The 21,922-nt window shown below is 48.0% G+C and overlaps 1 protein-coding gene across 4 annotated transcripts in view; it reads right to left on the bottom strand.

Annotated features, from left to right (window-relative positions):
- Nucleotides 1-21,922, bottom strand: part of COL26A1 (collagen type XXVI alpha 1 chain) — a 169,322-nt gene that overhangs the window by 22,069 nt on the left and 125,331 nt on the right. For all 4 annotated transcript variants that reach the window (XM_064394324.1, XM_064394326.1, XM_064394325.1 and 1 more), the window contains exons 4-8: nucleotides 20,403-20,464; nucleotides 8,498-8,651; nucleotides 5,984-6,028; nucleotides 2,876-2,992; nucleotides 1,497-1,649 (exon numbers count right to left, since the gene is read on the bottom strand). In XM_064394324.1, the coding sequence (XP_064250394.1) occupies nucleotides 1,497-1,649; nucleotides 2,876-2,992; nucleotides 5,984-6,028; nucleotides 8,498-8,651; nucleotides 20,403-20,464 (531 nt within the window). The remainder of the gene's footprint in view (nucleotides 1-1,496; nucleotides 1,650-2,875; nucleotides 2,993-5,983; nucleotides 6,029-8,497; nucleotides 8,652-20,402; nucleotides 20,465-21,922) is intronic.

The following is a 21,922-nucleotide window of genomic DNA, read 5'->3' on the forward strand; positions in this document are numbered from 1 at the left end:
ATCCTCTCCCATTTGGCACAACACTGAGCTCACCCTCCTCACACATCAGCTGGGAAGGCCATGCAAAGCCTTTATTCACTTTTTAATTTATCCACTGATCACAAGGAAGAGTTTAATTCAAAGGGTGGTTGGAGGGAGGGGGCAGCAGCAGCACCCAAACCATCTTTAGGGATGACTTGGAATAAAAGGCAGGATGTGTGACCCTGAGAGGAGTGAGACAACTGTAATGCAAACCCCCCTTGTTCTCAGGCTGATGAATGCAGCATGTTGATGTGTATTTTGTGAAAATCTCAGTATTGAACCTCAGTTATTCATCCTGCCCATACACCCTGAGTAACTGAATACAAAATCGAGCTGTTAAAATTCACCCTAAATTAAAAATACATCTGTTCACTTTTGGGAAAAAGGAGTCTGGAGACCAGAGTGGGTGGAAGGGAAGGGAGAGCTTGAGATAACTGTCAGACATGGGGAGACTTAGTAATCCTTGGCTGTAACTAAGACAACTGAGCTTTTCAGCTGGGCAGCAGCAGCAGAGCTGGGGAAGAGGCACAGCTGAGTTCTGGGGGAGTGGAGGTGGGAGACCCAGCAGAGCTGGAGCTCCAAGAGTTTGCAGAGCAAGGGCAGACACAGCTGAGCTCTGCTCCCTCATTATTACCTGCCAGCTCCATGGGGCTGGACCAGGAGAATCAAGCCCAAATCTGAGGGCATTCCAATCCAAGTGCCTTTCCTGGAAAGCTTTTTCTTGCCCTGCACAGCACAAATCAAATAAATCTATTCTTTAAATCAGCATAAGCACAAAGAAACCCTTACCCTCCTGTTACAGGGAAGGGATAAATCATGGTGTCAGTCCATGATAAATCATGGCTTCCAGTCCATAATTCTGTGTTTTCTGTGGATGTGGGATAATGTGGATGTGCCAGGTGGAAGAAGCATCTGCAGGGTCAAGGAAGGAGACAGATTTAACAGACGTCCTTGTTGTAATTCTAGAGCTGCAAATCTCTAGTCCTTGCTGATTCCTGAGCAGCCCTGACACTCCAACACCACAACAGTGGCACCAAGAGGGCTCCAACCCCACAGCTTTGGTGCACCAGCACCTAATCTGCCACTCTGGGCTCCTCTGGCCCTTTCTCTCAGGTGATGCTACCTGAGCTCTGTCATTTCACCAGAGACCCTCTTACAAGCTTACAAGACACCAAATTGCCTCCCCAGAGCTGTGATGAACCTAAAAAAAAACAGGCACAAAGAACAAAATCCTCCAAACCTGCTCTGACAGTTTAGGAGAGCAGGGACTTAGCTCTTCATTTTGGAGAGGTGAGCCCCCTGTGGCTTCCAAGATGCTCCATCTTGAACAGGAGCTTCCAAGAGACCCACACAGTGCAGGGAGTGTCCAGCTGCACCCAGAGCCTGGCAAGGAGGTGGGAGCAGAGCTGAGCTGCCCTGTGCCTGCCCACTCTGCTGATGCCACAGGAGAACAGGGAAATGAGGAGGGAACTTACTTTCTTTTTCAGCTGTGGGCTGGAGTGAGTAGAGAACCCCTTGCTGGAAGGTGAGAGGGAGGCTTGGGGTGGCTGGTGGCCCTGGAGGACCTGGGGGACCTGGGATCCCAGTTTCTCCTGGAAGTCCTCTTGGTCCTTGAGGTCCCAGCATCCCTGTGCAGAGACAGAAGAGGAGTGTCAATGCTTTTGGGATGTGCTAGTGATGCTATCATGTGAAAAGGCAGCAAGAAGACAAAGGATTTCTGTCCTGAACTTCATAGAAGGGTGGGGAAAATAGAAACAGTTTTCCATTTTTTTAAAATTTTTAAATTTTTTTTCTTTTGTTTTTGCTGTTGTTTTTTGGGGGTTTTTTGTTTGTTTTTGGGTTTTTTTTTTGTTTGGTTGGTTGGTTGTTTTTGTTTAGCATCTTCCTCTGCAAAGGAGAGAGCTGGACTTGGCTCAGAGGTGCTGCCTTTGAGCAGCCCAATTGCTGAAAGAGTGAAATCTCCCCTCTCCCTGAGGCTGAGTGAGAAACTACAGGCAGCAAAGTGTGAAATCAAATCCTCTTTGCCTCCAGGTACACCTGTGTCACCTCCCTGCCAGGAAGCAGAGTCAGTCCAGGAGCAGACAGATCACATGTCCTGTGGGGCTGCAAGGCTCTCGTTGCAAACTGAGAAACCAAAAAAGCAGACACATCCTTGGCCAGACCTGGGCCACTGACAGCTTGCCAGAAAATGCCAAAAAGTGTTCAGGGCTGCTCTCACATTTAAGGCACTGTCAGAGTTTTAAATCATACCCAAGCTCAGGCTCACAAGGCACAGCTTTTCAGACACAGAGAGCACAGAGCCTGAGGTCTGGCACCTATTGTGCAGTATCACCTTCATCAAAACATTCAGGAACGTTTGGGGAATGAAGAAAGACTCCTAGCCCAGGAATGGAGTGTTCTCTGAAAGAATGGCCTCATAACCTTTTCCCTTAACATACAAAAGCATCATTAGTTTGACATCCTGGCATCTGACAGCTTGACACAAATGGTGGAGAAAAAAGGGAGTTAAAACAGGCACCCAGTGAGAGGGTTAAAGAGGGAAAGCTCTGCTCCAAAGGCTGACAGGTCACAGGCTCTTTCTTACAGCTCCTGAGCAGGATGGGGAAACATGATCCTGCTCTGCAGCTTTCTGGGACAGGCTCTCTCCTGCTCCACAGGAAATCCCAGGGTCAGGCATTGCTCCTGCAGGTGCTTGCCTGCCCTGGGAGCTCCTGGCTGATTCCAGCTGCCAGGGAATTCGCTGGAATGGATTTGATACCAGCTGAAGATGCTCAATCTTGTGTGTCTGGCCTTGTCTGAGCTGCTGTCACAGACAATTTGTATGAAGTGAACCATCTCCTGTGACAGGACTCACCTGGTGGCCCTGCTGGGCCCCTCTCCCCGGGCTGTCCCTTCTCTCCTTTGGGCCCTGGTGGTCCTGGGAGCCCAGTGGGTCCAACCGGGCCTGGGGGACCAACCCGTCCTGGAATCCCTGGAAATGTTCAGAAAGGAAACGAGCTGGAAGTTAGGACACTGCTGAGGTCAGAAAGGCTTCAGCAACCTCAAAACCAGAGGAGAGGGACTCAGAGAGGAGAGGGGAGAAATGCAGCAGTGCACTGACAGGGTGGCACTGCTGGCAGGAGCTGTAAGCCAGACAAGCCAGACTGGGCTTTGCTTCTCCTCTTCTTCCTTCAACCCTGTAAGGAAAAAGCACATCCCCATGCACAAGACCATCCCCAAAAAAGTCAGCAGGATGTGCACCTCCAGCTGGGATCTTCTGGGCAGAGCTACACTGAGCCCACCCTGTCCCCTTCCCAAGGCCTGAATGGCTCTGGCAGGGTCTGGGTGTCCTTTGCTGGGTTCATCCAGACACACATCAACTCCTGGGCCATCCCAAAGTACCAAAATACACAAAATAGATTTGCCAAAGACAACCAAACCTTGTCTCCCACTTTCTCTACCCACACCACCCAGAGGTTCTGTATCAATGATGTTTCCCTGGTTTCTCCTGTGTTCATTCCTCTCTCGGGGCTCTGTGCTGTGCACAGGTTTTTCATCCCAAAGTGACATTAATGCCCCCCTTGTGCAGGAAGTGTCTGTCAGTAATGAGTATCACTGAGCAGGGTTCCAGGGTAACACCAGCAGCAGTGATTGCAGCACAGTGGGATGTTTCTTGGCAAGCCCACTCCGAACCCCAGTAAGCCCAGGAGAGCTTCAGAGGCAGCATTAGTGATCTCAAAGCCACCACTTCTGGTGAGACTAAATAAAACCTTAATGCTGTTTTCCCCCAGACTATCAAAATAACAACAACACTTGGCAATTTTATGGTGTTGTTGAGAAGAACACAGCTGATCTTGGGCTCACATGGAGAGACATTTAAACACTGTGCAAACAGCAGTGAAGCCTTGATGCCCTGGAGGTGTGGGCAAGTGGGTCTGTCTGCTCAGATTAAGTGGCTAATGGTTACAATAAAGGCATTAACTGTCAGAGCCAAGAGTCAGAGGTTCCTGGTTTCTGGGCTACCAAAGGGCTCAGAGTATCTGAAAGCAGTGACAGATGCAAGATCCAAAGCCAGGGGGAGATCAGGATGAGTCCAAAGTTCAGCACACTCAGATTTCAGATTTTAGTCCATGTGTTACATATGACCACAACACAGCAGAACAGTTTAAGGTTTGATCAACTCTTAAGGAGTGTCTTTCTCCTTCCCAGGTATCAGGAGAGGTACTGGACCCCCCAAAACCAAAGAATATGCTGCATATGGGGCGGAGAGTATGGATGGGAATGGAGGGAGAGAAGGAGAAAAGGAAGGAAGCTGGACAGCACCTTCCCAGCTGGTACCAGGGAACAGGGCTGCACATCAAGGCTCACAGGACTTGCAGCTCCCACATTTGGGTACAATTCCCACTCTAGATGTGGGATAGCTCACCTGGAGTACAAAACCTTATCACCCCAGACGTTCATCCAAACTCCTCATTTCTCAGAACAAAGCAGTAATTCCCCAATATTAGACTCCTGTGGAAAAATTACCCTTTCTCTCTTCTTTTTTCCATTTTGGAGAGATGTCCAAACTGTTTTTTCTTACAAAAATGAAATCGCTCTGCCTTCAATCCACAATGAAACTGGGCAAACTGAGGAAATTACATTTCTCAATGGCTTTGAGTGTGAGCCTGTACTTTTGTTGCATTCAGTCATCAATTAAGATCTGATTTGAGTATTGAATAAGGAATTAAGGCCAGGTTTCAATTTGGATCAATTTGCTTACCCACAGGACACAAACTGCAGCCTTTTCTGTGGATAGAAGGATGGATCTCCCCTGGCAGGGGATGCTGTCCTGGGAAGCCCAGGCAGGTGATCAGGAGCCCTTTTAGGAAGCAGCTTCTACCCCTAAAAAAAACTCAGCACACCAGAAACTTCACTGCAGCAATTGCAGCACAGAGGGAGGAACAGCAGAAACTGTTTTGCAAGCACAACACGCTGTGCTGCTGAGTGTGGGTCAGAACATTCCCTCACTTGTGGAAATCACCCTCAATCCTTCAGTCCAACCTTATAACTCAACCCCATGATGTCCTGCAGCCAGGAGCAATCATTTCCTGCAGCATCCTCAATGCCTCTGCTGCAGCAGAGCTTTAGAGAAGCTGGCACTTCCTCCCCTGGAGGGGAAGAGCTGAAGGAAAGGCTGGAGAAGCAGCACTGGGTAATGAGTCAGGCAAGGGCTCACACTGGTGACAAATGGTGTTACCAGCTCAAAAGAGACAAGTGCAACAAGGGGAAGAAAGAGGGAAGGATTCAGGGAAAAGTGGGGAGAAAAAGGGAGTTATCTTCAGCTGGCACAAACAGCTCTGCTGCAGTGGCATGGCTTCCAGAGAGATGAAGCCCCTGGTGAGTGTTTATCCTCCAAACAATATGAAGTAAAAGACCACAGGAAAAATATTTTTTAAAAGGCAAAGAGTGAGTAATCTACTACTAGAAACCAAATAAGATGTGCAGAGACCTGGATTTTCTCCCTGGCTCTGTCATTAACCTGCAACACACCATCTGCTGCTCTCCTTTCCCAGGGTTTTCCCTGCACAGGAGCTGCTCTGTCTATATGGAGCACAGGAAAGTGATGTCCTGACATCCCCAGAGGCTCCTGGTGCCCCTGGCAGGTAACACCAGCTAGAGAAGTTTTCTCCCATCACTCAGGACATGCCCTGCTGGCTCTGGCCACATGTGCTTCCACGATCTTCCTCTCCCTCAGACACTGCTCTCCATCCCTTGTGTGCTGGGGAATGAATGTCTCAGAGGTGATAAAACTGGTGTGTGGCCTCTCCAACCAAAGCAGCCTCTGATCAGATAAAACCCAAAGAACAAACTCAGCCTCTCCATCTGTGAGGCTCCAAAGAGTTCCTGGCCACAGGACCCTCCTGCTTTTTGGGACATAAGTACAGGATTGGGCACAACAACAGTTTGTGCTTGAAAGAGAAACAGCAGAAACTGAACTTACCCTGTGGTATCAGCTGCTCCTCTGCACCTCTGTGTCCTTTAGGCTCTGTTCAAGAAGGACAGGGTAAAAAAAGAATAATAAAAAAAATAATAGGAGAAAAATAGAGAGATATGAAAAATTAGGTCTCTTGCTGCCAACTGGCTCAGCCAGAGTATATATATTTTCTTAATACTCAGAAAAATGTATTCTGTTGATTAACAAGCTGATCAGAAAGGCCAGTGCTGCAGCTGTCTCAACAGCACTGATTGCTTTTAAATGATTGTCTATTCTCAGCCCTGTCACTCACAGAAGGAATAACCACCCTCATAAACAGTAGCAAGTTTTCCTGGACCTCAGCCTGGACAGGCATCAGCCAACCCAGAGCTCTGGGGTCATCCAGAAACACTTCCAGAGCTCCCAGCATCCTGTCCCTGTCACCCACCTTCGTGTCAGGCCCAGCATCCTGCCCTTGGTCTATCCAGCTGCGTGGCATGCAAGGTGGGGCTGGGATTTATTTTGGCTGAACACCCAGCAGCAGGGCAAAGTAGGGAATGTTTCCCAAAAGGCTCAGGGGAAGGGTGGGAGGGACAGAGGATTAGCTTTCCACAGCCCCAAATCACCCAGGACACTCAGGCCTGACTTCCACCTTCTCCAATATCCCACACGATGAAAGATCTCCTGAGATCCCTGTAAGGGAACCTGGGGGCAGCTTGGAGCAGCAAGTCAGGGCACGGTGTTGAAATCATGCAAAATGGGCAGCTCCCCTCCATCCTGAATTGTGTGGAGCTCCCTTCACCAAAATCCACACTGAGGTTTTTTGGCTGGCTTTGAATCGTGGACTCAGACTGGTGTGGGGAGGGAAGGAGGCCAAATATGGACCCAGATCCACGAAATATCCCCACAGCTCTTTAGCAAAGCAAGAATTTGAAGCCCACAGAGGCTGGGTAGGGGCTCCAGAAGTGTCAATGAGCAACTGAAGTGATTATTTCTCATTGCTGAAAGACACTGGCCTGGCTCCAAATGCTCCAGTGCATTCCTGATTTCTTTATTACACCACAGTTATTATTCCACACCAGGTTAAATAAATCAAGGCCAGAAAAACAAAGGGTAACAGCGAGCCAGGACTACAGCTGGTAGCACACACACACACAGAGCCTGGAATCTGGCTGGCACCACAGGCTCACCCACAGCTCAGACATCACCACCTGCCTCAGGAGGTGGCCACCAGTGACCACCTGGCCCTGCTGCAGGCTGGAAGGTGCTGACCCTGCACCACGGGCTGATCCAAGTGCTACAGGGAAGCTGCTCTGCTTGCCAGCCCTGCCAGAAGCCTGGCAGAGAGGCAGCCACTGCTCTGTGCCCACGTGTGAGGAGCCTCCACCAGGGCAGGACTTGGTGTGGGAGGCCCAGAGTCTCCAGCATTTTGCTGGGCTGACTTTGGTGCAGCAAAGTGCAGGTGTAGAGCCACTGCCACAGCAAAAATAAATGACATGGGAAAGGCAGAATGAGCACATAATGGACACTGGGGGAAACTGCTCTAATTCAGTTCCTGGCAGCTGTGGCTGTGGTTCTGAGAATACTTTGCAGAACATATTGTGAGTGAACCTCCCTCCATGTTGTGGCATCATGACAAATCATAAACAGGGACGACATCTGGACTGCTTTGGTCGCTCCAAGTCTGCTGCAGTTGGGAAGAGCTGCCATAATAAACTGCCTGGGCCAAAAAAATGGGGGAAAAAAAAAAGGAAGAAAAAAGAAAAGCAGGCCCTAAAGAATAAAGAACTGCTCTGGGAGCAAGCAAAGCAACAAACAGACAGGGCTTTGGAAGCAGAGAACAGGGATCTTGAAAAAAGATGCCAAGGTCAAGAAAATTCAGTGTGTGGGGATCTGTCTGGCCAAGTGGGCTCAGAGGGAGACTTTCTTATAAGTGCATTTTTTTTTCATGCCACAAGAGGGATCATAAAACAGCCCATTGTGTTTATGGCAAATTTAAAAAATATAAAGCAGACTGCAACTGGTGCTGCTATTCATGGGAAAGCTTTTTGTCCAATAAAACCAAGAATGACCCATGCAGACCATTCCTCTGCTCCCAGACTGGGAAACACTGCAGTTGGTGTTCTGCAGGTAAGCAGGAGCTGTCCCACTGCGATCCTGATGGCTCTCTGGAGTTTCCTCAGGAACATTTTCATGTGTCCAGGCCTCAAAAACCTCAAAAAACTTAAAACAAGCCCACTGAAACACACAGTTAGCCCTCCTGGGGTTAACAGAACTCAAACAGACCCAAATTCAGCTCCCAGCAGATGTTTGCCAAAGAAATCGTGGCTGCCACAGGCCACCACGTCTGGCAAAATGCAATGGATTTTTTCCAAGGACATCCCTGCTCTGCTCTGGCTGAACTCAGGGAAGGGCAGAGACCTCCCAGCCCCTCAACCCTGCAGCTCCCAAGGAGAGAGCAGACCCTGACTCCTTTTTAGCTCCCCCAAAGGCATGGTGTTCGTAGGATGGGTGGTTTGGTGAAGAGCAGGCCAGGCTTACCCGCAGATCCCGCGGCTTTCCTGAGGACGGTGCCGGGGTTCAGCAGGGGGAAGGCGTCGGGCAGCAGCTCCTCGTACCACGTGGCCGTGGTGCCCGTGATGGGCAGGTTGTTCTCCAGGGCTGGGCTCCTCTCTGCAGCCTCCAGCAGCAGGATCTGCAACCAGCACACACAGGTCAGCTGGCTCTCACAGCAAGGGGCTCACAAGCCAGGTTGTGTTAGGTTGGAAATGGGGGTGTGTGTTCTGTTCCCATCTGTCAGAGCTGGGGCTATTATCTTCTGCTCATTGGGCAGTTTTTTCTTTATCTTTCCCACAGCTAATCTTCCCTCCAGGAGATCTCTTCTGTTCATGGGCCAGTGAGTGTCCCTGCATGGCTGATAAAATTCCATCATCCCACTGGGAGATGCACTGCCCAAGGGGAGGAGCCATGTGGAAGAGGTTTTACAGCAACTTCTGTGAGCCAGAGCATAGTTTGATAAGGGATCCATGTTTACCCCTGGAAGAATTTTCTACCAAAGTTGTTGACATAGAAACCAAGAAAGAAAGAAGGATAAATATGAGAAACTTGCAACCGCCTATTCCAATGAACACTTTGTTTTTTGTGACCAGTAAGTAAAGTGTAAACTTATGAGTCTTGTAAGGATGTATAGAAAGCATGCATGCTATAATAAAACCAGTTTGAAGCCTTCTGCAAATGGAGTGTTGCTTTGTATTGACTCAGTTTCAACTACAACAGAGCCAAGCATTCCTACCTGGATATAATCTGAGATTTGGAATACCACAGACTTTTCTCACTGGATTCCCAGAGGAAGACCAGACCCATCTACACCACCCCTGGACCTTCAGAGGAAAATTCCACCCTTCTACAGGATCCCTGCTCCAACAGAACCACAGCTGGCACTGCAGGAGGGCTGAGCCACCATGGAATGGGACTGTGCCACCACCCTGACCCACAGGGGGTCAGGGTGTATTCTGACTGGCAGTGTTGGGGTTTTTTTGTACTATTGCATTTGTATTTTTAATTTTCCTGTTAAAGAACTGTTATTCCTATTCCCATATCTTTGTCCGAGAGCCCCTTAATTTCAAAATTATAATATTTCAGAGAGAGGAGGTTTACATTTTCCATTTCAAGGGAGACTCCTGCCTTCCTTAGCAGACACTTGTCTTTTCAAACCAAGACATGGGTTCAGCCCCCACATGGGTCCTTCCCTTAAGAGTTGGATTGGATGGTCCTTGTGGGTCCCTTCCAACTCAGAATATTCTGTGATCTGTGACCTGGATGGTTTCAGACATGGTCTCAGTTCCTGAGGAGATCCTAAAACTCCTCCTCTTGCCAGATGGGGCTAGAAATAACTCTGCTCACAGACCACGGGATTTTGGCATAAAAGCTTTATTGGTTTCAGGAAATCAGCATCAATTACCTAGGAAGCTGCTGTGTTAATTGTGAGTTTGTCCCACACACACCCTCCTTGGGGAGGACTTCACTGCCTCCAGAGGGACCTGGCCTCACGTGGGATTGTGTCCCTGCTGAGAAACATGAAGGACTGAAGCTGCTGTCAGGGACAGCATTTCCCTGGTGTTCAAACCAGAGCCAAAAATTCAGAAATTACTGACAGCTGGGATGAGGTGAAGGGCTGTAACTGAAAGCCCAGGGTAGCAAACTGAGGACAAGTACTGGTTGTAAAAGCACAAATACCAACTGAATCAAAGATGATGAAGAAGATGAATCTTTTAAAGAGTTGATGTGCTTTAACTTTGAAGCAAATTGAAAAAAAAAAAGGCTGTTTACTCAGTGAGCTCTGCTTAGAAGCAATAGGATATTATTAAAACTCATAGCTGTTTCTAGGCCTTGAAAACAACAGCCTTCAAACAATCCCACATCCCAACAGGTATCCCTGAAGTGTTTGAGCTGTTTACAACCTTCTCTCCTTGGCAAAGTGACCCCACGTTCCCCATATGGTCCAGGCTGTCCATCAGGCTCTTATCCCTGCCCACTGGTAGCCTCTGTGAAACTGGGAGCTGGTCTCTAACACGGGAACATTTTTCTAGGCATGCAACACCGAGGTTTGTTACAGCATCATCTTTTCCTGTTTGAAAACCACCTAAGCAATACTAATTTAGGGATAAGGGAAATAAAAGGGAATATGGCTCAAACTTTCCATTAAATCCCTAGAAATTTCAGCCTTTACACACTGTGTTGTCTTTACATAATGAAGTCACACTGCAATTATAAATGAGAGTGACTTGGCTCCACTTGTTTGTTTTTAACTTGCAATTATTACAAGGTTTATCACTTCTTTATTGCAAGGCCTGGTGAGAGCCAGCACTGCAGCAGCGCCAGGAATGATGAACTTCCTGCAGAATGTACTCGCCTGATGGGGGTGAATCAGAAACTAATTAAACTGGGAGCTAGGTTAAGTGCAAGGGAACTGAACCTCACTTTTGAAAACAAGCAAAATTCTTCCTTTATTGCAAGGATCTTTATTTACAGATCCAGGGTTCTGCTTTCTGAGTACAGCAAAAAGGAGTAAGGTCACAATGCTTTTCTTCACCAGATTTGACTGATGCCAGGCAGGAAGGAATCAGTTCCATCTGCCTCTTGCACTCTGTTCCCCTACCCAATGATTTATTCCTCAGACTTTCCAGGAAATGTGTTATCAGTTCAACAAACACTTAAGCATGTGCCTTACCATAACTGTGCTTAACTCCCACTGCCATGGGACTCAAGTGTGAGCTGAAGACCCTTTCTGCATCACTTTGTATTATTTATTATATCTTCCTTTCACTTCCCCAGCAAACATCTGGATGCTGCCAAAATGTGCTCGGGTAGAGAGGCAGAGTAACCCTGGAGAGGGCAAATTAGAGGGGCTGCAGCCAGGGCAGGGCTGGGATGCTCCTGCTGTGAGAAGGGGCACACAGGGGCTGTCTTGGCCAGTGTTCTGCAGAGCTGTGGGAACAGGGATATTAAATCACTGCAGCCATGGTCAGGGCCCAGCAAACCTCAGGGGCCCGTGGCCCTCGCGGGCGGCGCGAGCACAGCTCTGCCCAAGGTCTCATCTGGAGTGGAATGGCTCCAAATCATTTTTATGGGTGATAGTAAAAATGTGTTACCACATAATCAACACAAAACAGTGGCAACGGTATCCTTTTCATTAAAACAACATGTTTTAAATGAGCACTCTGCTGATAAATGCTGTAAAAGCTGTAAAGCCATGCACAGGATAATCCAGCATGCACTGTTATAAATTGACTATATATACTTTGCAGTCATTAAGGCTCAAACCATAGTAACAAGTTTATTTTCCCTGGGCACGAAATGATACAGGTCAGGAAGTCTCCAGACTTGAAATTGCTGAGAAATTCTAGTTTTTATGATTAGGACTGAAGAAATGCCCAAAAGAAATAAAGCAGAAAGAGGAGAGCTCTCACATCCGTGAGATCCACAGAGCCAAGCTAAAGAAGGAGAAGCACAAGGGATTTAGTCACATTCAAAAATCTCAAACTACACACAGCTCTTTCAGCAAGGAGTGTCCTCTCACAGCTCACACAGCACAGAGCACAAATGGGCTCCTTCCACATTATTGCAATAGCACTGGAGCCATTCATCCACTTTCTGTCACGTTCTGTTTTTCTTAAGGCTGCCATTGCTGTAGTCAGGGGACTCGAGGAGAATTCCCACTTTCATTAAACAAAAAAAAAAATGTTTCGAGCCCTCTGAGTAAACCGCTGGAAAATGATACCACAGAGGCTCACAGCCAGAAAGAAAATTAGCAAAATGTGCAGTGTATTAAAATCCCAGTACTAAAATCTTGGTATTTTCTAGTCAATAGGGTTGAGGTAGAGAGAGGGATAACATCATGGGAAGAATGTGTGGTTTTCACAGGGAATCCTCACTGCAAGCATTGCCCACCTGTGCTGCTGCTGCAACTTCTAACACCAAAGTTCTTCCTCCATGAAAAACTGAGGCAGAAAACATCCTCACGCCACCAGATAAATGAAATATGTCTTGCAGCTCTGGATGATGTCACTCATCAGCCAACCAGGGAAGGCAGAGAGAAGGACAGTGGTTGCTGCCTGTGGTGCCAGGACAGCAGATCCCTGCAGGACACAAAAACCCCTTTCTTGCCCACCTTGCAATGTGCAGTCTGAGTTGAAGGACAGCCTCAACTCGGCAAAACACTCAAACTTTTGTTTTTCTGCATGTATGGAAGGAAAACCTCAAATCAGCCTAAATGGCCTTGCTGAACTGGAGCCTCTGGCAAGAGAGGGTTTGTGTCTGGCTCAGACCCCAGGTCAGACACAGCTGAGCTGGGTCAGGAGGCTGGAAGGGACTGAGACGGGGCCATCTCTGCTGCCAACAGCGAGCTGGCCGCAGGAGCTGCTCAGAACGTGGGGACCATCCTGCCCTGGGCAAGGCTCAGGGCCAGCTCCAGAGGCTGCAGGGTCACCCCGGGGCTCCCAGACCCGCCAGGCTCCCAGGGCAGGCTCTGGCTCCTGCTCCACTCCCAGGGCTTGAAGCCTGGCTGCGGATCCCGCTCCGCTCCCGGCCCTCCGCGGGGACACGAGCGTTGTGTGCCTGGAGCTCAGTCCCAGCTCACTCAACCCACCTCCTCCTTTTCCATTTGCCAGCATAAACTTTCTCAACTTCAGACAAATACCACATTTCTTGCGTCAGATCAAAAGCTCAGGCCAGGGACAATGGAAATGGGAGGACGGTTTTCATCTTCTTGAGATGTTCGGTGTCAGAGGACTTTTTTTGGCTTGTAGTGGCTTTCCAGAGCCCTATTTTTGTTGTTCCCACTCATCAAAAAAAGATTTCACAAAGGCAGCCTCCTCCCATCATCTGTCCTCTGCTCACATTCCTGATGTCCTGTAACTAGGTAGGTGTTAGAAACAAGGGGAGAGCAGTTATGCTTCCAAAGATTTAAAAGTTGATATGACAGGGCTCAGAATGCTTTTTTCTTTGGATAAAAATCCAGATGGACATTATTAATTAATAAACAGGGGATATTTGGTCTCTTGAAGCATCGGTGGAATTAACTCCCTTCCATCCCTCTCTAAAGAGGAGGAAAAGAAACTGCATGAATCCAGCTCATCATCTAAAAATTCCAGTGTAAAGTAAGAGTCCCTTGATCTTGTGGAGACACAAGCTGATTAGTAATGGTAAATTACATAACTTGTTGGACAGATCTTTCTTCATAGCAATTTTTTGGAAATATAAGAGTTTTTTAATCATTTATCAAGACAGATCTAAACAGGGAGTTTGACAAAATGTGATGGGGAAGGTCTCTCTCTCAAAGCAATGTGGGACCTGTGAACAGAAGGCTCCAGCACTGACACAAGTGCTTGGTTTCAAAAGCCAAAAGACATCCAGTAAATGTCCACCAACTTCTGAGGAGCTGAGTGCCCAGAGAATCTGGGTGACTTCAGACTTAGAAGATCTTAGAGGCTTTGGCCAAAGGGACAAGATAATTAGTGCAGGGAGAAGTTCTTCTTGCATTGATAAATTATGGGGGAGCACTAGCTGATGTCATTGTAGTGACTCAGTGCAGAGCAAAAGGTGAGGTTTGTGTCATCATGGAAGACAGAAACACGGACCAAAGGCTTCCATCAGGTAGCACAGTTCTTGTTCTTTCTACAAAGAGAGCTACCAGATTTCCAAAATCAGGATGGAAAATGCCGCTCTTTCCTCAGCAGGTACCTTCTGGAGGGGAATCAGGGCAGAGAAGACACAAAAGCCCAGTTCAGACAAAACACAGGCACTGTTCAGCAGCCCCTCAGAGCCTGGAGGCTTTGCTTGAGAGAACAGCTGGAGGGAAGGCTTGGCTGTGCTCCTGTGAGGCACTGGGAGCTCCTCTGAATGTGCTCCCCAGTGGGATTTACTCTGCTGCTGAGACCCCCAGCCTGCCACAGCTGGCACCCCAAGGAGCCAGATGTGGAGAGGATCCAGCAATGCCCTGTACACAAAGCACGCAAGGGAGCTCAGAGTGAAATCAGACCTGTTGCTGTAAAACACTGTATAAAAATACACGGGAGCTAAAACCTTCCACCCTCAAAATCACATCATTCCTCTGCCCCAGGTATTGTTGAGGCCTCCTGGGGATGTAGGAGCACCAGGGATGTGAACCCAGCCCAGCCTAAGGTGAATTTAGTCTTGAGCAAGTGCCTAGCAAAGCCTTTGGGATCAGCTCTGCTTCCCCCAGCTGAGGAGGGATCAGCTCAGGGATTCACCTCAGGCAGGCTCAGCTGCCTCGTGTGCTCTTCTCCTCCACAGAGCTCTAAAAGCTGCTGGGAGAGAGCAGAATGGGGGAAAAGATGAGGAGATTGGGCCTTTTCGGGCTCACCTTCAGTGCAAATTGAAAGAAAAAGGGCCCAAAGTAGTTTTTATCTTACAGTGGTACTTATGAGGCTCCCATAGAATTTCTGATTAGAACCAAGTGGAAATTCAAATGTTTGGACACACAAAAGGATCTGAGCACATCCCTTGGGCTCCTCACACACCTCCCGTGACAAAACATACTGTTTGTCCACAAGTGTATTTCCCTTAAAAAAATCCAAGCTTGTAAACAGTGTTCCCAGGTGTTAAACACACCAAAAGTTTCTCCTAATGCAGACATAGGATTTGCTTGGCAAACTTCAGTTGCGTGTCAGGAAAAGAGAATTTTGCAAAGTTATTTTATGGAAATATTAAGTCCATTTGACTAAAAATGCCAAACTTGTAACTGAAAGACTTTGTGGGAGGGAATGGTGGATGAGGAGGCCTTTGCAGCCTTTTTGTTGCTCTGGCAAACGATTTACAGCATTGGCCAAACACATGGAACAGTCTTAGGGGACAGACTACTCCTTCAGTCCAACAGTGATAAGAAATAAGGTCCAAAACTTGCTAGACTTTAGGAAAAAAGGATTTTAACCATCATTCTGAAAGACAGCAGGATGCCCAAATGAGAGAAGGGTCAGTACCAAAGTGTCTCATCATCAGGATTATTGCAGAGCTGCTAAAAACAAGAGATGGATGCAAAGTTACACAAAATTCAGTTTGCCCACCCAGTTTTGATTCATGGTTCCTCCTTGTAAGAATCAGTTAGGAAGTTGCATTTTATTATTAGGGATATTTGAGTCATTAACTCAACTACAGAAACTCAGCATTAAATTAGAAATTTTACAGGGATTGATTCCACGTTGCTACTGCTACCAGAAACCAGCCAGTGAAACAGCCCAAATTCTCCTTAAATTCAATGTACTGCTGAAGCTGGAGGAAGAGATTCTGCACACAGCCATTAGGAAACCTTAGTAATTCATAATGATGATGATGATGATGATGATGATGATGATAATTTTAAAAGACACCCTTCTGTTCAGAAAGAAAGGATGTAGCTGCTCATAGCTATCACATACAGAACATGGAAAATCCATGGAAGTTCTTGAAGTATCAAACAACTGCTCATGTCCACCCTGCAGAGCCAGCAGCAGCCTCATGGCCAAGCAGTTCTGGTTCCCCTGCCAATCTCTCTGCCATGTCACAGCACCGTGAAACATTTGCTATCTTCCAAATATTTCTCCCCTACAGCAGGGAATTGTTTTATTGTCTATCAGAGAAAGGAAAGACAAACCCCTTAAAACATCCCAGACAGCTGCCAGTATTTAATGTAATTGCCTGGGAGAAGAGAAATACAGAAACATTTCATACAATGATCACATTAAAACTCCAAGTAATGATGTTTCACCATCCAAAGACATGGGCAGTGAAGGTGCTGTTGGTAATCTCTCCTAAATAAATGGGCTGATTTCAGAAAAATAGCAATGAATCGATCAAATTCTGTGCACTGCACCAAGATTTTCTTTAAAACCTTTCAGAATCTTCTGCGTGGGGAATCACATTACAGGGGCTGTTTTCATGCAAAAACTATGCATGTCATTTATCAATCACACAATGAATCAATCAGACACTGGATATGTAATGCTATCTCCAGGCATTAAAGCTGTGAGTGAAATGCCACGAGCTTCACAAGAGCTGTGTCAGGAGATAAGGCTGGCTTAGATCAGCTCAGCTCAAGCACTGCACTCCAACTCCAGCCCAAACCTGCAATTAATACTGTGCTGCCCAGAGCTCTGTGGTGGTGCTTACTTAGAGAAACTGGGTGAGAAAAATGAGCAGGAATTTGTGTGCAGCTGCCTGCAAATCTGCCAGCCCTGCCTGCAAATCTGCCAGCCCCACTTGCATCCCTGCCTGCAGCCCTGCTCCCCTTCCAGCCCTTTCTGCCATAGGCAGTGCTGTCACTCCCCAGGTTTGTCTGGACTCAGTCCTGTGACACAGGAGGGCAGCACCAGGCTCAGGAAATTCAGAAAGGGCTGAACACACTTCCCACTAAGGGGCTGAGCTGGCTTAAGTGAAACCTTGCTATGAAATAAAAGCAGGGTTTGCTCTTTGTGAAGCCTTTGCTATGAAATAAAAGCAGGGTTTGCTCTGCTGTCCCACCAACGAGGCTCCCCTGGGGTCAGGGGGTGTTGAGGGGGTGTAAACTCAGGTGTTACAGGAGAGAAGAAAGGTTTGGCATGTTGGGGCTTGGGGAGGGGATGCTCTTCTTCCAGTCCACACAGGATGGTCACCATCCCCCTGACACAGGTCCTGTGCTCTGTAGATTTCCAGCTCAGCACCATCAATCAAGCACAGAACTCTGGCACCCAGTGGGTCTGGTGAGCACATGAGCTCCATCCTGGGGAGACAGTGTGGGGGCTGGAAACAGGAGATGAGGATGGAACCTGATTCCCTCTGCCTTCACCTCCCTCCCTGCAGAAACATCTCCTGCAGGCACAAGGACATCCTGGAGCAGCACAGGAAGGTGTGAGGCACATGAAGAATTGGTTCTGCTGCAGCTGAGCCTCTCTCCTCCCCAAGGGCAATAAAAGCACTGGTCCCTAATGAGTCATTTTTCATTCCATTTGCTCTGTGTTTATTTTTGCTTCTCACCTTCTGATCCAACTCTCATATTACTAAAATCAGGGTTACTTTTATTACCTCATTTGGACATTGATCTTTCAATTTGGATGAACCAGCTCACCCTTGTAATAGGAAAGATGAGACCATTGCTGGTTATATCCCCATTTTTAGGGGGGCTGTTATAAAAGCTGAAGAGGAGAGGGGAAGAAGAAACCTCAGGCTGTTCTTTCCCCTTGCCATCCCCTGAGCTCACCTTGCTCATTCTGGGCTGAAATTCAAAAGAGCAAAAGCTGCAAAGTGCCTCAACTTCGGCTCCCTCCAGAGGGAGCAGCACTGTGGCAGGAAAATCCAGCTCTGCTTGTGGGGAAGATGAAATTCCACATCTGCCTTTGCAGAACAAACCTGCAAAAATCCAGTGGGAAACAGCCTCTGGCACTGGCAGAGATGTGTGTGCCCATCCCATCCTTCCTGTGCTCCTCAAAACAGCTTCAGGTTGTTGTGGTGAAATGAGACATTACAAGGAGACAGTATGGACAGCTGAGAGACAACTTCACATCCAGATCATGCAGCAAAACAGGGATCTTCCTCCAAAATCCAGAGCAGGAATGCAGACACCACCACACAAACATAAGTACCTTTTAAATGATGCTGGCTATTATTGAATAATAACAACTGAGTTCATTAGATTGCTACAGAGATCAAACTGAACTTAAATTAACCTTTTAAAAAAGGGGGAATCAGCATATTTCTCCTGTGTACAGCACCAGCAGTCATGTACTGTTGCTTCACTCTATTTCATTGCTACAGTCAATTTTTGCAAAGCATCCACAGCTTTTCAAACAAAGTGGAAGCCAAAAGATTGATAAGGACCTTGCTGGGCTGTGCTGCAGAAGGTCTCCTTGCAGATACATGGTCTTTAGTACTTCAAAAAGGAAGGCAATAACTCATTTTCCTCTGTAAAAGTGAACCCTTTTGATGAGCCTTGCTCCCAGCTTGGGTCTGTGTGGGAGCAGAGGGAAGTCAGGAGGGAAACCATCACAGCAACAGCACCAACTGCCTGACTGCAGCACTAAATCAGAGACACAGCACGCTCTGCCTGACTTCCCAAGGGGCTTTGGGCAGGTAGAACCTCCTTCCCCCTCCCCAAAGTCCTGCCAGGCCCCAGCTGAGGCTGCCATCAGTCTTTACACGTTGTTACCTGTGGAAACCCAGGGCACTGGGGATGTTTCCCTGTCTGGGATGCCCTGATGCCCAGGGGAACACTGACTTTGACCCTCATTCATGGAGAAAGTTTGCTAACTCCAGAAGAGACTAGAATCCACTAGGGTGTGAAGTAGATTGTAGAGAGTAGTGTAGGTGAATTACTTGGTGGGAAATTTAGGGTTTGGTATTTTTAGTATGTTGTGGGTGGAAGCAAGATGGAGGGCACAGGGTGTTGTCCTGGGTTTCTTCTTCATCCTCCTTCTTCTTCTTCCTTCTTCATGGGTTTGGGTGGCATTTTGTAATTGGGTGGAAAAACATTGTGGGCTCTTTGGGATCAGTTATTGGGTTGAAAAGGGAAATAATCTAGGTGTCAGTTCTTAATTAGATAGTTTAGTTTTAAAAGACCTTGTAACAAGAGACTGTTTGCTATTTTTGTGGTGCTTTTCCAGCACGCTGAGCCTGGTGTGGACAGCGTGCAAAACTCTAAGATAACAATAAACAAGAACCTGAAGACCAAAAAAATCCAGTGTGTCTTTTTCCTGACTCAAGACTGCTCCAGGAGGGTCTCCCCAACAGGGGAGCCCCTGGCAGGGCCCAGCCTGAGCCCCAGCAGTCAGGGAATCAGCAGCAGGTAGCCAGCAGCTCCCCACACTAGTGCTGAGCAGCACAAGGCAGCAGAGTGGGAGGGATGTCAGGACAGCCTCTGCTTGTCCTTTCCAGTCAGGCAGACACAGAAAACCCTGGACAGGGCAGAAAGGTACAGCTGGGAGGGCAGGGCTGGCTCACGTCTCTCTGAGGCCAGGCCTGGGGCTCACTGGCATTCAGGAGTGCACACACAGGGGTCACTGAGCAATCCCTCTGTCCTGCCCTGCCACGGGACCCCCACTGCCAGTCCCTGCAGCTCAAACAGCCCAGCTCCCTTTGCACTACACTCTGGAACAATCCTGTTCCCCAGAACTTCATTCCCCCCACCCCTTCATTTTCCTGTAGTGAAATATAACTGTGAAGGCTTTGAGGAGGCTCCAGACTTCATTTCAGCACAAACAATTCCCAAATTACCATAGTATCATGTACTGGCCTCAAAAACACCACACAACCACCACCTCCCTCCACAAAGGTTTCTCCCTAAATTCTTTTATGTCATTGATAAGCATCAGTTAATGAATAATAACAGCCTTAAAGGGACCAAAGCATGATAAGTAGCAGCCAGGAGTGGGCTGTCACAGGAGGGACCACAGATCAAAGGGGAATGCTGACTCAGCTGCTTTGTTGCTAGACTGGAACAATTTATCTGAATCCCAGTAGGTAGAAATGAAAACTATTTGTAGGGGGGAAAAAAGCCCTCCACAATGTGAAAGTCTCCCCCTAATATTTGTCTCCACTAAACTATGCATGAGAGCCTCCCACCCTTCAGAAAAGGGATAAAAAAAGCAGGACTGGATTGCACTTGAAGAAATACAGCAGAGCAGAGGGAAGGCAGGTGTGACAGGCAAACAGTGACTGATAAACACAATGGCAGCACCTGGCAAGGTATTTCTGAGGTCTGAGCAGTATTTTGGAGGAGCTGGGCTGAGGCAGGGATGCAGCCATGGGAAGGGAAGGAGCAGGGCTGGAGAGAAAACAGTGCCTCTTGTTCTGGGGCACAGCCACTGCCATGGAGAGAGGAAGAGGCACCTGATCTCTCCAGGCCTGCCAACACAATGTCTTTTTCACCAGAAACTTTTGAAAATGTTGGTGGAACAGGAGAATAAAGGCAGCTGCTTACCTTGGCCTCCAGCGTGTTCAGCCTCTCGGTCATGTCAGCCAGCCTGGTGCAGTTCATGCATTCTAGAAAGAATAAAACACAGTGATGTCACACTGCCAGCTGCTCTGTGTGCTCACCCACGGCTCCAGGCTGATCCCTTTATCCAGGGCTTATGGAAAAGCGAGTCAAGATCAGTTATGGGGCAAAATAAATATTCAAATCCACTGCACAGGTCACCAGCCACAGCCACGTTACATGAACCTTGTTTGGGGATGGTTAGAGTGTGAAATGAAGTTCCCAAAATGCAGAAAGCAGATGAAATAAAAATCAGTTTTAAGACTTTTCATCTGCCAAGCAGCATGACCTGCTGTCATAGGCAGAGACACTTGTCCTGCCACTGGTGCAGGCTGGCGTGGCACCTGCTCCCACCTCACAGGACACCAGGCTGCACAACCTCCACTCCCTTTAATACTCTCCCCTCTACTGTTTGCCTGCTAAAATACCAAGGAAAGCAATGAATACATAAAATGCCCATCTCTGTGGAGTCCTGCTCCATCCCTGGGCTCCCAGGGATGTTACCACTCCCAACAAATGAGACAGAGTTTCCATCTCAGTGACAGCCAGGAAACCCAAGGCAGGTCCCAGGGCTGATGCAGCCCAGAGCTGCAGCATGAAGGGGTTTCCATCTCCCTTTGCTGCAGAGGAGCAGCAGACAGTGAGCAGCCACCAAAGGAGTCTGAGAGGAGGTCTCAGAGAGAGCAAACATTGCCAGAAGGAGCTCTGAGTGCAGGTTAAAGTGACTGCTCCCTCCAAAGGACATTCCTTATCTAAACACACGGCCTGCTGCTTTACCTCTGGCTTCATCTCAGCAATTCTGAAGTGAGTGAAGGAGGATAAAGCCCTGAACAGAGATTTAATCAACAAGGTGCTTTCCAGTGCTTTGCAGCAGAGTGGAACTGCCCATTCCCAGCTCTCAGAGAAGCTTTCCACGCTGGACCCCTCACCTCTCATGACCTCTGAGGCCCAGCAGTCCTCAAAAAGGGAAAATTATTTACAGCATGGATCATTTCAGAGGATAAACCATCCATATTCAGGTGATGAATCACAGCTCATGTCCCATAGAGCAGAATCACATCTCTGTGTGTGTTTTGTGCTCCTTAAGGGTCAGAGCCTGTTTCCATTGACTGGCCATGGAAGTATTTAACTCTAGTGCTTGCACAGGGTTGGGAATGTTGTCCTGTAGTTCCTGAGCCCCTAACAGACTGCTCAGGTGCAGCTGAGGCTGCAGTGATGCAGCGGATGGTGGAGAAACCCAAAGCTTCCCTATGGCAAAGAATGGAACTACAAACAGTTTTAATTTCTACCTACTGGGACTCAGATAATGCCCTATGGCAAGGAATGGCCAAGAGCATGGATTCTGCCCTGAGTGAACACCCCAGCCCCTGGGCTCTGCTGTCCCCCCTAACAAGATTTGTCCCCTGTTGCACAAGGACCCCAGGGACCTCTCCAGCCTCCAGCCCCAGTCTCCTGCTGGCTTTGTG

This window comes from Passer domesticus, chromosome 19 (genome assembly GCF_036417665.1).
Source record: "Passer domesticus isolate bPasDom1 chromosome 19, bPasDom1.hap1, whole genome shotgun sequence".
Classification (NCBI taxonomy): Eukaryota; Metazoa; Chordata; class Aves; order Passeriformes; family Passeridae; genus Passer; species Passer domesticus.